Genomic DNA, 14,603 nt, shown 5'->3' with positions numbered 1-14,603 from the left:
TTTGACTATTATTTTGAAAGGGAGTAACATGATAGGAGAGATGCAGTCCTCTCTTGAGAGATCTTGTTTGTACCAACAGCTGGAATTCGAGTCCTTGTCGAGTACCCGTGAATTCATGAAACTCCATTCTTTGTCAAGTGCCTGTGAGTCAGTGAAACTCAAGTCTTCATCGGCCCATGAGTCAGCGGAACTCGATTCTTCGTCAAGTACATGTGATTCAGGGAAATTCTAGTCTTCGTCAACTCGTGAGCCAGTGGAACCTGAGTCTTTGTTGACTACCTGTGGGTTAGTGAAACTCGGGTTCTCGTCAACCCGTGAGTCAGTGGAACTCAAAAGTCTTCGTCAAGCACCTGCGACTTTGTGAAATTCAAGTCTTCATCAACCCGTGAGTCAGTGGAACTCGAGTCTTTGTTTAGCACCCATGAGTCAGTGAAATTTTGAGTCTTTGTTGAGTACCCATGAATTTGTGAAAATCGATTCTTCTTCAAGTACGTGTGAGTCGGAAATTCTAGTCTTCGTCAACTCGTGAGTCAGTGGAACTTGAGTCTTTGTTGACTACACGTGGGTTAGTGAAACTCGGGGTCAACCGGGGATTCATGTCAAACTCAAGTCTTCGTCAAGCACCTGTGACTTTGTGAAGCACGAGTCTTCGTCAACCCGTGAGGCAGCGAAACTGGAGTCTTTAGCAAGCACTCGTGAATCAGTGAAACTCAATCATCGCTGAGCACCTGTGAGTCAGTGAAACTCGAGTCGTCATTGAGTATCTGTGAGTGTGAAACTTGAGTCTTTGTCAAGCACACGTGACTTAGTGAAAGTTGATCTTCACTGAGTATCTGTGAGTTTGTGAAACTCAAGACTTCAGTGAAACATGAGGCTTCGTCGAGTACCTGTGCGTCAATGAAACTTGAGTCTTTGTTAACCTGTGAGTCAGTGAAACTCGAGTCTTTGTCAAGCAATGCAAGGCAAGTTTATTTATAGAACACGATTTGTGATTCACTCGTGACCCAAGTTGTCATTGAGCATCTGTGAGTTTGTGTGAACTCTAGACTTCATTGAACATCTGTGAATCAGTGAGTCTTTGTCAACTCGGGAGTCAGCGAAACTCGAGTCCTGGTCAACCCTTGAGTCAGTGAAACTCGAGTCTTTCTCGAGCATCCGTGACTGAGTGAAACTTGATATTTGTCAAACACTTGTGAGTCAGTGAAACTTGAGTCTTTGTTGATGATCCGTGAGTCCGTGGAACTCGAGTCTTCTTTGAGCGACTGTGAGTCAGTGAAACTCAAGTCTTCATCAACTTCTGAGTCAGTGAAACTCAAGTGTTTGTCGAGCAACTGCGAATCAGTTAATGAGAGTCTTTATCAAAACGTGAGTCAGTGAAACTTTAGTCTTCGTCTAGTACCTGTTAGTCAGTGGAGCTCCTGGACTCAGCCAGTGAATCGTTCGTTTTATCGAGCGTGTGATCTTGGGCGGGAAGGGGAAAGGTGAGTTGATTTGAGGCAAGGTCCAGATCTGAAATCTGGGAATCTTGCCAAAAATCATCTGAAAAGTGCCTTTTTCTGTCATTTTTGGGTTGGGGGGGCCAGGTCCTGCAGAGTTAAATGCTAGACACTTTATATTTTGCATAGTAGTACCGGCGTTTGTGTGCTACCTCCGCTTACCATCACTGGTGTTCCTGAGTACCACTAGGTGGCGCCTGCGCACTACAAGCGGTACTCCTTCCGTAGTTTGCGTGTGAAACGCCATCTCCAGAAGGGGGCGGTACTGTGACGTGTTGTAGTGTTGTATCTGATTAGACCGTGTCGTTGATGCTGTGGCCTTTGAGTCATGTATGGAAAATGTTGCACTTTATTCTTACCAAGCAAGTTATTTGGATTTGAATGTAAATCTAAGACTTCAGCTCTACATTCTATTCGTGAATGATCTGTGAGGCACTCCCACTTTAGTCACTTCATATGATCAACTGTTCCAGTGTGTGTGTTTGTGCTGGCAGTATTTATATCCCTCACAGCACAGGAAAGTGATCTGAGCCCATCTGCAAATACCATCCTGGGCAGCATAGCCTTCCTAATATAACCCCCCCCCCCGCACACGGCTAAGGGGGGCCGCGGGCCTCAACAGGAGTCTCTGCAGTCTGGACTGTGTTTGCCTCACCTGCTTAAATGGACGGCCCGAGGAAGGGAGGAGATTCGGAGGAAGTGGAGATTGACCTGGGGGGTTCCAGTGACCCTGAGGAGCTGGATGACGGCGAGCAGACGCCATGGAGGCCCCCCCCTGACCCGCAGGACGAAGAGGAAAACATTCATACGTCTTCTTTGGTGGATATCAGCGATACCAAACCTCTGCTTGACGTCAGAGACCCTCGAGGGATCAACGACTGCCTAAAGGTAGCGTGGCGCTGACGTGCTAACGCCGCTAAATTGCCTTTAAAGTTAAGTTGATATATGGAAGAAAAAAAACAGAATTGTTTAGATTCTCTTTGGTCACGTCACTGACAAGGCCGGTCACACACACTGGCGTCTGTCTGTCACTCGATGGAAGCCCGTTTACGCCACTGAAAGACAAAAGTATCCCAATGCTAAGTCGTCACCATGACATACAAAGTCGAAATTATGACATAAATCAAAATTATAAGATAAAAGTCCAAATTTGTAGGTCAAAGTCATAATTACGAGGAAAAAGTCAAAATTATGAGATAAAGTCATAATTATGACAAAAAAAGATGAAATTATGAGATAAAAAAGTCCAAATTATGAGATAAAAGTCCAAATTACTAGGTAAACAGTCATAATTATGAGAGAAAAAAGTCAAAACTATCAGATAGTCATAATTATGAAATAAAAAGGCCAAATTATGAGGTAAAAAGTCGTAATTATGACTTTTAAGAAAAAGTCAAAATGATGAAATAAAACTCCAAATTGCGAGATAAAAAGTCATAATTGTGAGATAAAAAAGTCAAAATTATGAGATAAGAAACTCCGTAATTATGAGATAAAGTCGTAATTATGAGAAAAAAGTCAAAATTATCAGATAAAAACTTGAAATTAGGAGATTAAAAAAAGTCGAAATGCTGAGATAAAAGTCCAAATTATGGGGTAAAAAGTTAGAATTATGAGATAAAAAAATTGAAATTATGAGGTTATGAGATTGCGCATGTGAGAGTGCCATGTGACGAAGGCTTCAGCGAAGAAGGCAGCACACGAGCAGTTTGTATTTCATACATATTCATTTTATCTCACAATTTAGAGTTTTTATCGCATAATTTTGCATTTTTACCTTGTAATTTCGACTTTTTGTCTCATAATTTTGAGTTTTTATCTCTGACCCTTGACTTTTTATCGAATGATTTTGCTTTTTTAATCTCATAATGATGATTTATCATTGGAAAATGTTTTCTTCCTTCAGTGGTGGAAACGGGCTTCCACACTGCTCTGCATTCATTAGGAAAACGTATGAACGGAATAAGAGACGTTTCCCCAGTGCAAGTAGTCTTTGTTCATTTATACAAGACAATTTACTCTTCAAATCCCCCATCATGCAACTTGTTGCTAGGCAGAGTTTGTGGCGCTCATTCATTCATGATGGAGGAGACTATTGAATATATTTGGATATTTTTTTTTCCATGCAGGTGACGTTTGAGGATGTCATCGCAGAGCCAGCGTCAGTGCGCAGCGGCGACCGAGTGTGGATTTGGAGCCACGCCCTGTTCGAAGTGAGCAGAGTGTGGATCTACAGGATGGTCACGGTGCTCCTGGCCATTCCCATGTCTCTCCTCTCTGGGATCCTCTTTGCCGTCCTCAGCTGCATCCACATCTGGTAGGATAGATCGGAACACACATCCACGTCCTGCTTTTCATGTTCACAATTACACCCTTTGATGACAACTGGCATGCCCGTTTCCACACCGCATGCGTCCCGTCCACTGGACTAATATTAGACACAGTCCAGTATTTATTTCTTTGTATTTGAATCAATGAGGATTCTGGAAGTTCAGTGCAAAATATGAAGATGATGATTGTTCTGTGTGTAATTGTAAAGTCAACATTTTACATTTATTCATATTAATTTAGTTCATTCTTCTTCATTATCATTATCATTATCAGAGCCAGCTGGCCCCCAAAAATCCGCCTTCAGTATAACTTGAAGCTCTAATTTAAAATCCCAATGCTAACTGGAAACCTTAATCCTAATTTGAAACCCTCATTTCAAATCCTAAACCTTACTGAAAACCCCAACCCTAATTTGAAACCCACGGTAGAAACCTTAATTTGATACTCTGAAACTGATTCGGAAGTCTTTTTGGAAAGCTGTACTTTGCAACGCTACAATGGACATCCTGACTGGAAACCCTAACCCTAATTTGGAACCCTAACAGGAACCACCAACCCTTGCTGGAAACACCCCAACCTCCTAAGTGAAAGCCCTAATCGTAACGATGATAACACTCATTTAGTCTGTATATGACCCATGTTTGCATGTAGTTGTATAAAATAGGTATTTAATATAGCTTTTGTATACACAGCAGGTGTTTTATGTAGTTTTTGTTGCTAGGTATTTCATGGTGTATGTGGAGCTATTGTGTGCAAACTGTGCGTTTATTTCAACTGCTTGATGTTGATTGTGTATTTATCATTTATTACTACCATTATTATTTACAGACTTATTAACAGGATTTTTATCAAGTGCAAGCTACGACAACAGGAGCGTGGACTAATTCCACTCTTACCTTTTGAGTGCAGGATGATAGGCCCGTGCATCCAGGGCATTCTTATCGGAACTCGCTGGCTGCGGAGCCTGTGGAACGTGGTGCTGGACGTCATCGTGCGCCCCCTGCTGACCAGCGCAGGACGATGCTGTGGGGGCTTCAGCGTTCATCTGGCTGAGGAATGACTTTTTTTGTGTGTGTTCATTTGGCTTGTGAAGTGGACACGCCCACCCGTGGCGGACGAAGCCTTATGCTTGAATTACCAGGATGTTCCTAATGTTTACTGCTGCTTTGCTCCACGTGTGCTATTGATGACAGGACACGTCATCATTTTAATGCTTCATAATTTCACATGGAAACATTTTGGCAAAATTATTTAAAAAATAACAATTATTGAGGAGGATTGTTTTTTTTAATGCTTTGCTCCAGGGAATGGGCCAAATTATTAGGGACACTTCTCAGCTGTTTGTGAATAAAACTATTTCTATTGTCTCACAGGACTGTGTGTTATACTGTAACAAATAATATACTGTGACAAAATAATAGGAAACAGCAATAATAATCACATTTGTACATGTCAGATGCGTTAAAGCCGTTCACGCGACAATACAGCTCCTTTAAATTGTGTTTTTTGATAACTGACAAGGTTATATGACATATTACAACTCATTTAAAATGCTCATGTTCTCCAAAAGTTGCCTCCCTGTCTTTTCATTCAAGCGTCAATCACATAGAACACCACGGACACAGCAGGAGCTGTTCAAACTGTCTGCTAGCGCGCCATGTGGCCACCAGGGGGCAGCCTTACACAGTGTTGACAGTTGATTGATTTCGACTAAGGGCCGCATACTAAAAAATCAGAAGATGCGGGGGCCGGTTTTACTTTGTTTTTTTAAACCAACCCAAACAAAATATTTAATGTATATATATATTTATATTTACACATATAAAATATGTATTTATTTTATCAGTGACAAAGCGTATTATTATTATGAACTGTTTCTTACGTTACTTTTTGGCTGTTTTTTTATTTGTATTTTTTTACAATTTTTTTACAAATATTTCAACGTTCTTCTTTTACATTTTTTTTCCTCATACTAGTATGGCTTATTCTCATAATATTTTTTACTTTATTATCATAACATCGCATTCACCCAACCTAATTTTCCTAAAATTTCAACTTCATTCTTTGTTTGCTTTGTTTTTTATATTACAGCTTTTTTCCTATAATATTTCAACTTTATGCTATTTTTTTCTGTTAAAATAATGGCTTTACTCCCTTAATATTTTGTCATTATTCTGTAAATTATTGTAAAATCACATTTTTTGTTCTATTTTTGCTGTTGTTTTTAAAATGTTTTATTGCTTAATCGTATTTTGAAAATGTGCTGAGGGCCAATAAAAAAGCAGTCGTGGGCTGTAACTGGCCTCCCTGACGCACATTGGACACTCCTGATTGAAAGGAAAAGTGCACTTTTTAAAACATTTTGCCCATCCTTATGTGAGACATGAACACACGTCTTTCTCTTTTCTGTGCGTTCTAAAGATATAAAAAGAGATAAAAAGAGGCAGCTCATTAACGCACGTAATGGGACACGCCTATTCCGTCCATAAAGTCTTCTGAAAAAACCTCCAAAAAGCACCAACAATGCTCCATTTACATAATGTGACCTGAATATTAACCAAGCTACAGCAACGTTGTTATTATTATTGTTGTTAACATTGTTACGCCCAAGAACTACGTTACTGGCATAGTGACACCTCGCCACACCACACCAGCTAGCTACTAGCCGGCTAGCGACTAGCTTCGCCACACTACATATTGCTACATATTGAAGGAAGTTGCGCTAACGCAAAACACTGTATAACGTGTTGTCATGAATGTACCTGTTACTATACGCTCACAGATGATTTTACATTTTCCATTTCTGTAAGATTTCAGTTGTCTTTCCCAACCCGAAGTTTGCTGGTTCGATCTTGGTGTGATCGTTCAACATATTCATACATTTCAACAATCATGCTCAGCTCATCCAGGCCATGGAGGCTATCCATCAGGACTTTTCCACAAATTCCCACATTTTCCATAATTCAGTATTTTCTGTGGCATCTTTCCCATTGAAAATGAATGGACAATTAGAATGTCGGCCCCTATTGGTGGTAATTCATTTTAGCGTGGCTCAGGTCATCGAGTGGTCATCTCCCAAGCTAATGGTTTCTGGTTGGATACTCAAGTCGCTGAATCCATTTCAACACATCTCTATGACATTGCAACATCTCACTGCAGCTTCTCAGAGCTCCCACACAATTTGTGCTGAAATTGCTTCATCCAGTTGTAACTGAAACTGAATGATGAGAGAATATGTTGTTATTTTGTCTCAGTGTGTGTGCTGGACGTGTGTGACAGGCTCCTCTGGCTGCTGGCCTTCTCCATGGCGCAGTTGGAGGAGGCCTTGTTGTGATGGCGGCTGCAGGAGGATTCAGACAGGTAGCGTGTTTGGGAGCAGCAGCAGAAGAAGCTGTGCAGCACCCCCTGGAACAAGTGGCCAGCAAAGAACATGTAGATCCAAGGGTTGCAGCAGCTGTTCAAACTGGCCAGCAACATGGCGATGATGAAGGCCGTGTCTGTCCAGAAATACAAGAATAATAATGCTGATGATGGATTCTATACTGTAGAGCACCTTTTTACACTGTACCCAAAGTGCTTCATAATAAAGTGAACTCATTATTTAAACCCATCATTAAACACTAATCCTGAACTGAAACCCTGATCCTAATTTCAAACTTTAACTGCAAACCCCAACCCTAAAGTTGAAACCCTAAATGGAAACCCTAACCCTAATTTGAAACCCAAGCCTTGAGACCTTTCTTTAAAACTCTAACCCTAATCTAAAACCCTAAATGGAAACCCTAATGTGAAATCGTACTGGAAACCCTAACCCTTTATTGAAACCCCAGCTGCAAACCCTAACTGGAAACCCTAATGCTAATTTGAAACCCCATCTTGAGACCTTAATTTAAAATCCTAACCCTAACACTAATCTGAAACCCTAAATGGCAACCCTAATTTAAAACCCTAACCCTTTAATGAAACCCCATCTGCAAACCCTAACTGGAAACCCTAACGCTAATCTGAAACCCTAAATGGAAACCCTAACCCTAATTTGGAACCCCAACTGGAAACCCTAATTTAAAACACTAACCCTAAATGGAAACCCTAACCCTAATTTGAAACCCCAGTTTGAGACCTTCATGTAAAACCCTAATCTGAAACCCTAAAGGGAAACCCTAATTTAAAACCCTAACCCTTTAATGAAACCCGAACCCTAATTTGAAACCTTCATTTGAAACTGTAACCCTCATTTAAAACCGCAACCCTTCCGTAATTTGACAGCCTGAAACCCACATCTTAAGGCCAAATGAACCCCCCCCACCGCGGTGATGAAATAAACCCGACCCCTATCAAGTCGCCTTGAAGCGTAAACCCTAAATGGAAGTCCACGGTTTGCTTCGTTGCGTATTTAACGCGCTAACAGAGGTTATTTTTCCGAGTTGAAAGCTGACATGGAAAGTGCCGCAGAGATGAGGCGCAGATGTTCTGTTGTTCCAAATCTTTGTTAAAGCTCAGAAACATCTGCTCTTGTGAGTAAGCCACCACGAAGCTTGACGGACATATTCCTATCCAAAGAAATATGACAAAAGCGCTTAGTAAACTTCAATGTCCTGCGTGGAAAAAAATTGTTTTGTTATTTATGGAATTGATTACAATTCCAGTTGCGGGAGGCACAGAACGCCGCGGGGGAGTATACCACGGGGACGCTGGGAAAGAGAAGATTTCCACTGCTTTTTGATCCTAATGGGGTGCAAAGAATTTAAAGCGCATTCTTTTTTCTTTTTCTCCTCCTGAAGGTGCTGACCTCTCGTGTCGACGACGGTGCTTTGACATCCTCAAGTGCCTTCACTTCATTTCGTGCAAACATCAAGCTGTCAGTCTCACGTGAAGCGGAAAATGCTTTTGATGGCGCCGTTCTCCAGCAGGCAAATACCCTCAAATGACACCGAAGTCTTCACGTTTACATTCTTATCATGCCACAAATGAAACACTCCTGACTCAATTTCATGCCTCTTTAGAGAGCCCGGCTCGTAAGAATGAAGAGGAGGTCCAGTTGAGATCCAAACGGAGGATTACGATGACACCGCCATCATTTATTCCATTAGGAGCGTGCACTACAAGTATATCAAAGACGAGAAGTTTAAGCAAACATTGCATGAGTGCACTAAGTCCCATTTGGAATTCAGGCTCTGTTGAGCTCATTCAAGTCAACTGCCATACATGGCCTCTACAAAATAGGGTTTGAACTCAGTAGAGCGCACTCAGAAATGAAGGATAACGTCCAAATAATGAAGTAAAGTCCTTCTGCACTAAAATCCTGCTTAGTAACAAATATATGATTGGAAATAATGGCTGTGAGAGCATTATATTACAGTATATTACTGTGTTATATCATATCTAGGGCTGTCACAACGGCCGTAACTAATTTATATAATTACGTAACGCAATTAAGGCATATGATTAATGGCAAGCCCCAGCTCTCTGTTGTGACGACAGACGGCGGCACAGTGTACTGTAGCTCCCCACAGAGTCACACAGCCTCTGACGCTGTTTTTTAACTTTATTCTTACCTGAACACATCAACAGCGGTGAGATTCTACCATCACATATGTATGTATCTATCATATATGGAACTCCAACTCCAAACAGGCACGTCTGGAGTCCATTCCGCATTCCATCGACACTTCCTCATTGTCACGAGACAGACCGCAAGATGCATTCAGGGACACTCCGAACGTGACAACAATGTCTTTATTATTATTCGCGTATGTGTGGTCTGAATAAACAGAAACGCGAGGGAAAACAATAAGTGGATAACGCTATCGCTGACTTTGTAACTCTTAATGCGGAAGATCAATTTGCTGAATTTAAGTGTGCTCAGAAATCCCAGAAAATTCACTCAAAGCATGTAAATTGAACTTAAATGACGTGCTGTCTTTGAACGCAACTCCCCATTGCTAAGAACGCAGTTAAAGTCTGATTGAAATATTCTGCCAATAAAGAAACGAGTCTTAGGTAAATAGATTTTCAGACACGTGTGCCATCTCTTAACTTGATTTAAATTTCCAGTTAATTTTCCGCACATACAAATATATATGATCCTGCCCTGTCATTTATCTTTCTTTTAATAACATACAGTAAAAATGGGCATATTTCTGACATAGTGTGATTAATTATTTTGAAAAAATTAATTTGAAAACCGTGATTAATCTGATTTAAAAATGTAATCATTTGACAGCCCTGATCATGTCATATCATATATTATATTATATTATAATGTGATTATTCCTATCAAATTTGATAGCGCTCCATGCACGGCTATAGGACAAGAATGCCCTTATTCAAACAAGTGATGCGTTCCTGTTGGAAGCATGTAAACACACTTTGATGAGCGGCTACATTTCCTCTCCCAGAGGCTCAGGAGGACTTTGTTCGCTGATAACGCTCCTTCACTCTTGGGAAGAAAGTTACACAATACTTGGAAAATGACGAGAATGTCTCATCTTATGCAAGCGGGGGAAATGATTCAAATAACCTCTCATCCGGCCACAGCATTAGGTACACCTGCACGGTCGACACAAAGGGTGCATCAATCGCTGTGACCTTCATAAAGATAATGATGATAATAGTACAAACCATATTACCACAACAGCAACTGCACGTTTGTTGTTTATTTATTTAGATGTAATTTAATTTAATATCATTTAAAAAAAACTATCATTTATAGAATTATCGGGGCTGTCAAAAATAGCGCGTTAAAGGCAGGAACTCATTCATTTAATTAATTACGTTAAAATGTTTAGCTTCATTAGCGCGTACGCATCGTGGCAAGACACACCTCTCTGTTATGGCTCAATGGCGTCCCCACACGCAGTCTGACCCTCTTTAATCATTTTATTCTGACCTGAACACATCAACAGCAGTACAATTCCAACACCATCTCCAACTCACAAACACGTCTCCAGTCGTCCTCGAAACCACACTTCCTCTTTGTCACGAGACTACAGCGAGGTGCATTCAGGGACACTCCAACTATCACAAAAACGTAGCAGAACTCTTACTGCGGAAGTACAATTTGATGCATTTGCTGCAAGTATGCTCGGATATCCCAGAAAATACATCTACACTCAACACAGTCAACTCAGTTTAACAAAAATGAACCCCTCATGGTTCAAATGTTGTGCTACTATTAAAGAGACCAGTGTTTTAGATTTTCAGATACATCTTTTAGCGTGACTTGGAGCTGTTAATACATACAATATAAAACATTGTCTCCTGTCATTTATCTTTTTGTTTGTAAAATACAGTGAAAAAAGGCATATTTCACAAATAGTTGCAAATGATGATTAATCATGATTAATTCATTTGAAAACTGTGATTTATTTGAGTCAATCTTTTTATCATTTGACATCCCTAATAATAAATAATGAAATATGTATGTTGGAGCCTCTCGCAGCTGACTTCGGGCGACAGGCGGGGTACACCGCCAGCCAATCACAGGGCACATTTAGACAAACAGCCATTCACACTCACATTCATACCTATGGACTATTTAGAGTCGCCAATTAACCTAACATGCATGTTGAATGATTTGTCTATATGTGCCCTGCGATTGGCCGGCGACCAGTCCAGGGTGTACCCCGCCTCTCGCTAGAAGTCAGCTGGGATAGGCTCCAGCATAGAAAATGGATGGTTGGATGCACGCGCGGGGAGAACATGCAAACTCCTGCCCAAGCCGAGATTCGAACCAAGGCAACATGCTAACCAACATGCGGCCCAATTCAGAAGTTATTATTTATCTACTTATTCATTTCATGATTATTACTTGTTTTTTTTTAACCAGGATAAAAGAATGTGACATGATAAATCTAGCACATTTATATATACAGTATATGCATAAATAATAGTACAGTGTTAACATCAAGTCAGTGTTTAGGTGAAATATTTTTATGTTGGTACAGTTTGTTTCTAATATTTTGGTTACCTTTCTTTCACCACTACAACTTACTGTAGAACCACAATAACAAACATACTGTTGGATAAAAACATTAAATTCTATCAGATATCATAATTCTGCTAGTGGCCTGGCAGAATTTTAATATTTTTTTTTAAATACATTTTTCCAATTTTGAATGCAACTCTTGGGAGTGTGCATGCGTTCCTAATAAAATGTGTCGATTTTTTTCCCCCGCACAGTTCCAGCTTAGTGTGTTAGTTTAAACTGGTCTTGAAAGCACATTTCGGGTGTCTTACCCTCTCTAGGAGCTGCCGGGTCCCACGCAGACCACATCTGGACAAAGAAAAAGGGTGTCCAGCACACAATGTAGGCCAGCACCACAACAAAAGTCATCTTGACAGTGCGGATCTTGGCTTTGGAGATGAGCCTAACGCTGCTCACCCGACACAGGTGGCGTGCACCCTTAGGTGCCAGAGTCAGGAAGTGCTCCCTCCTGGTCTTGAGGTTGAAATTCTGCCATATTTTCACACAAATCAACCCGTAGCTCACGCTGAGGACGCCCACGGGGAGGATGTAGATGCTGAGGCTCATCCACGTGACGTACGCCTTGGCCCCCCACGGCTGCACAAAGTCCCCCCAGCAGTCGTACACGCCGTCCTCTACCTCCTGCAGGGAGAAGATGTACACCTGAGGCGTGCTGAATATGAGACTGAGCAGCCAGGACGTGCCCACGCACATGCGGTCCCTGCTTGTGCGCACAGGTCGGAGTGGCTGACATATGGCCAAGCACCTGTCTACGGACATCAGCACCAGCATGTAGGTGGACGCAAACATGCCCACCACCTGGGCGTATTTCACCAGCCTGCACAGCACATCAGGCCCGTAGAACCTGAACGTGATGTCCCAAATGAGCTGCGGGAGCACCTGGAAGACGGCCACCACCAAGTCGGCGATGCTCAGGTGCCTCATGAAGTAGAGCATCCGAGACTGGCGGTGCTTAGCGGTGCGGATGGCGCACAGGACGCACAAGTTGCCACTGAGGGCCAGCAGGAGAACCAGCACCAGCACGGCCACCTCCACCTTGGCCACCTCGTCGTTGCGTTTTAAAGGGTTGACACGAGTGGCGTTTGTGGAGTTGGACCACGACGTGTTGTGGAGACGAGGTAAAAAGTCCTCCATGGCGGGTCACGGGGTCACATCATGGATGTGGAGAAACTGCAGAGAAACAAAAAGTTACAGATTGAATGAAAGGATGGCTTAAATACGTCCAATTTGACAAAAAAGCTTACCTTTAATGGTGATGATCGCACACACACACGTGTCCGATGTCTGACTGAGCCCAGGCTGCTTCACTGAGGGGCTTTATGACACAGCAACTCCCCTCCCCTTATCTTCCTCGGTGGGAAACCGCTGCTGCACTCTTTCATCTATCCATCATGCTTCCACTGCACGCCGACCAGTACCAGTGCTCATCATTGGAAAGCATTTCCTTTGTGACTCACCCCCCGCCTCCCCAAAAAACAAACTCAATTGGTGTCAAGGGTCGCACAAGTGGAAAAAGAAGTTAGCCACTGTCTAATAATAATACCGTGCAGCCTGGGTGTTTGTCTACCTAAACCTCAACGAGGAATGTGAAGCACATGCAGAGGTTGATTAAGCTGCTGCTGACCACGACTTCAAATGCTTCTACTGCTATCTTGTGAAGTTAATAAAAAAATATAGTAGGTCGCCTACAGCCACGGCTGCAAATGGCAATGTTTGCGCTAATTGGAAACCCCAATGGTTTTATAATCTACGCGCACGGCGACTATAGGAGATAACTCAACAGAGGTGTTAATGTGTTGCCATCGCTGACAACATTTTTCTTTGGCGTCAACACAAAAAGCCAAAGAAAAAGCAAAACAAACACGTCTCTTCAAAGTTTTTTGGTAAGTTTTAACGGAAATGTTCTCTTTTGGGGGCGAATTTTGCCAATCATCATCCACAGTGCTTATGTGAGACATGAACACACATAGATATCAAAGATATAAAAACAGATAAAAACAGGCAATTTATTAATGCACGTAATGGGACGCACCTATTCCGCCTAGAAAGCCCGCTATTAAACACCTCCAAAAAGCACCAAAAAAGTTTTTATGGTTTTATATCCATGCTGTGAGCATGTAGTAACAGCTACATTCATGATAACATGGAATACTTACAGTATTTTGCTCATATGAAGCATTAGCGGAACTTCCTTCCTGGGTGCATTGATTTCACATAGAACATAGAACAACATGGAAAGGAACGCTACACCTAGCGTAAACATTTCCAAACTCAAAAACAAAAACACAGCAGCAGTGGCGGCAGCTCCAATATGTAGCGTTACCTTTCGCTAGTGGCCTGAGGCATTGTGAGCGAGTGTGTGGTGAAGCTATACGCTAGCCGGCTAGTAGCTAGCCGGTGTGGTGTGATGAGGTGTCACTACACCAGTAATGTTGTTCTTGGGTGTAACAATGTTAATAATAATAACAATGTCTCTGTAGCTTGGTTAATATGCAGGTCACAGTATTTAAATGGAGCGTTGTTGGCGCTTTTTGGAGGTTTTTTCAGAAGGCTTTCTGGGCGGAATAGATGTGTCACATTACGTGCATTCTGTTTTTATATCTTTAGAACAGAGAAAAGAGAAAGACGTGTGTTCATGTCTCACATAAGGATTGTGGATGATGGGCAAAATTCCCAAAAACTTTTCACTTTTCCTTTAAGGCAGATTTTTCCAGAAAATGTTGGCGAAACTTGGCTGAGTGGTTAGCATGTTGGCCACACAGTCAGGAGATCGACAAGATCTGGGTTCG

At 41.8% G+C, this 14,603-nt stretch overlaps 2 protein-coding genes across 2 annotated transcripts; one reads left to right on the top strand and one right to left on the bottom strand.

Moving 5' to 3' along the window:
• The first annotated feature begins 73 nt into the window (after positions 1–73).
• On the top strand, positions 74–5,333 carry cav4a (caveolin 4a). Its single transcript, XM_054783611.1, has 3 exons — positions 74–2,384; positions 3,626–3,813; positions 4,737–5,333. Exons 1-3 carry the CDS (start codon positions 2,160–2,162, stop codon positions 4,885–4,887), a joined length of 564 nt encoding a protein of 187 aa, XP_054639586.1. The 5' UTR covers positions 74–2,159; the 3' UTR covers positions 4,888–5,333.
• Positions 5,096–13,183, bottom strand: oxtrb (oxytocin receptor b). The gene is made up of 3 exons (XM_054783607.1): positions 13,059–13,183; positions 12,066–12,984; positions 5,096–7,324 (listed from the first exon to the last, which is right to left on the bottom strand). Exons 2-3 carry the CDS (start codon positions 12,946–12,948, stop codon positions 7,068–7,070), a joined length of 1,140 nt encoding a protein of 379 aa, XP_054639582.1. The 5' UTR covers positions 12,949–12,984; positions 13,059–13,183; the 3' UTR covers positions 5,096–7,067.
• Between the last annotated feature and the right edge of the window lie 1,420 nt (positions 13,184–14,603).

The sequence above is a fragment of the Dunckerocampus dactyliophorus genome, chromosome 8, assembly GCF_027744805.1.
Source record: "Dunckerocampus dactyliophorus isolate RoL2022-P2 chromosome 8, RoL_Ddac_1.1, whole genome shotgun sequence".
NCBI classification, from domain to species: Eukaryota; Metazoa; Chordata; class Actinopteri; order Syngnathiformes; family Syngnathidae; genus Dunckerocampus; species Dunckerocampus dactyliophorus.
Note: the sequence above shows the minus strand (reverse complement) of the source record. Positions and strands in the feature narration are given on the sequence as shown.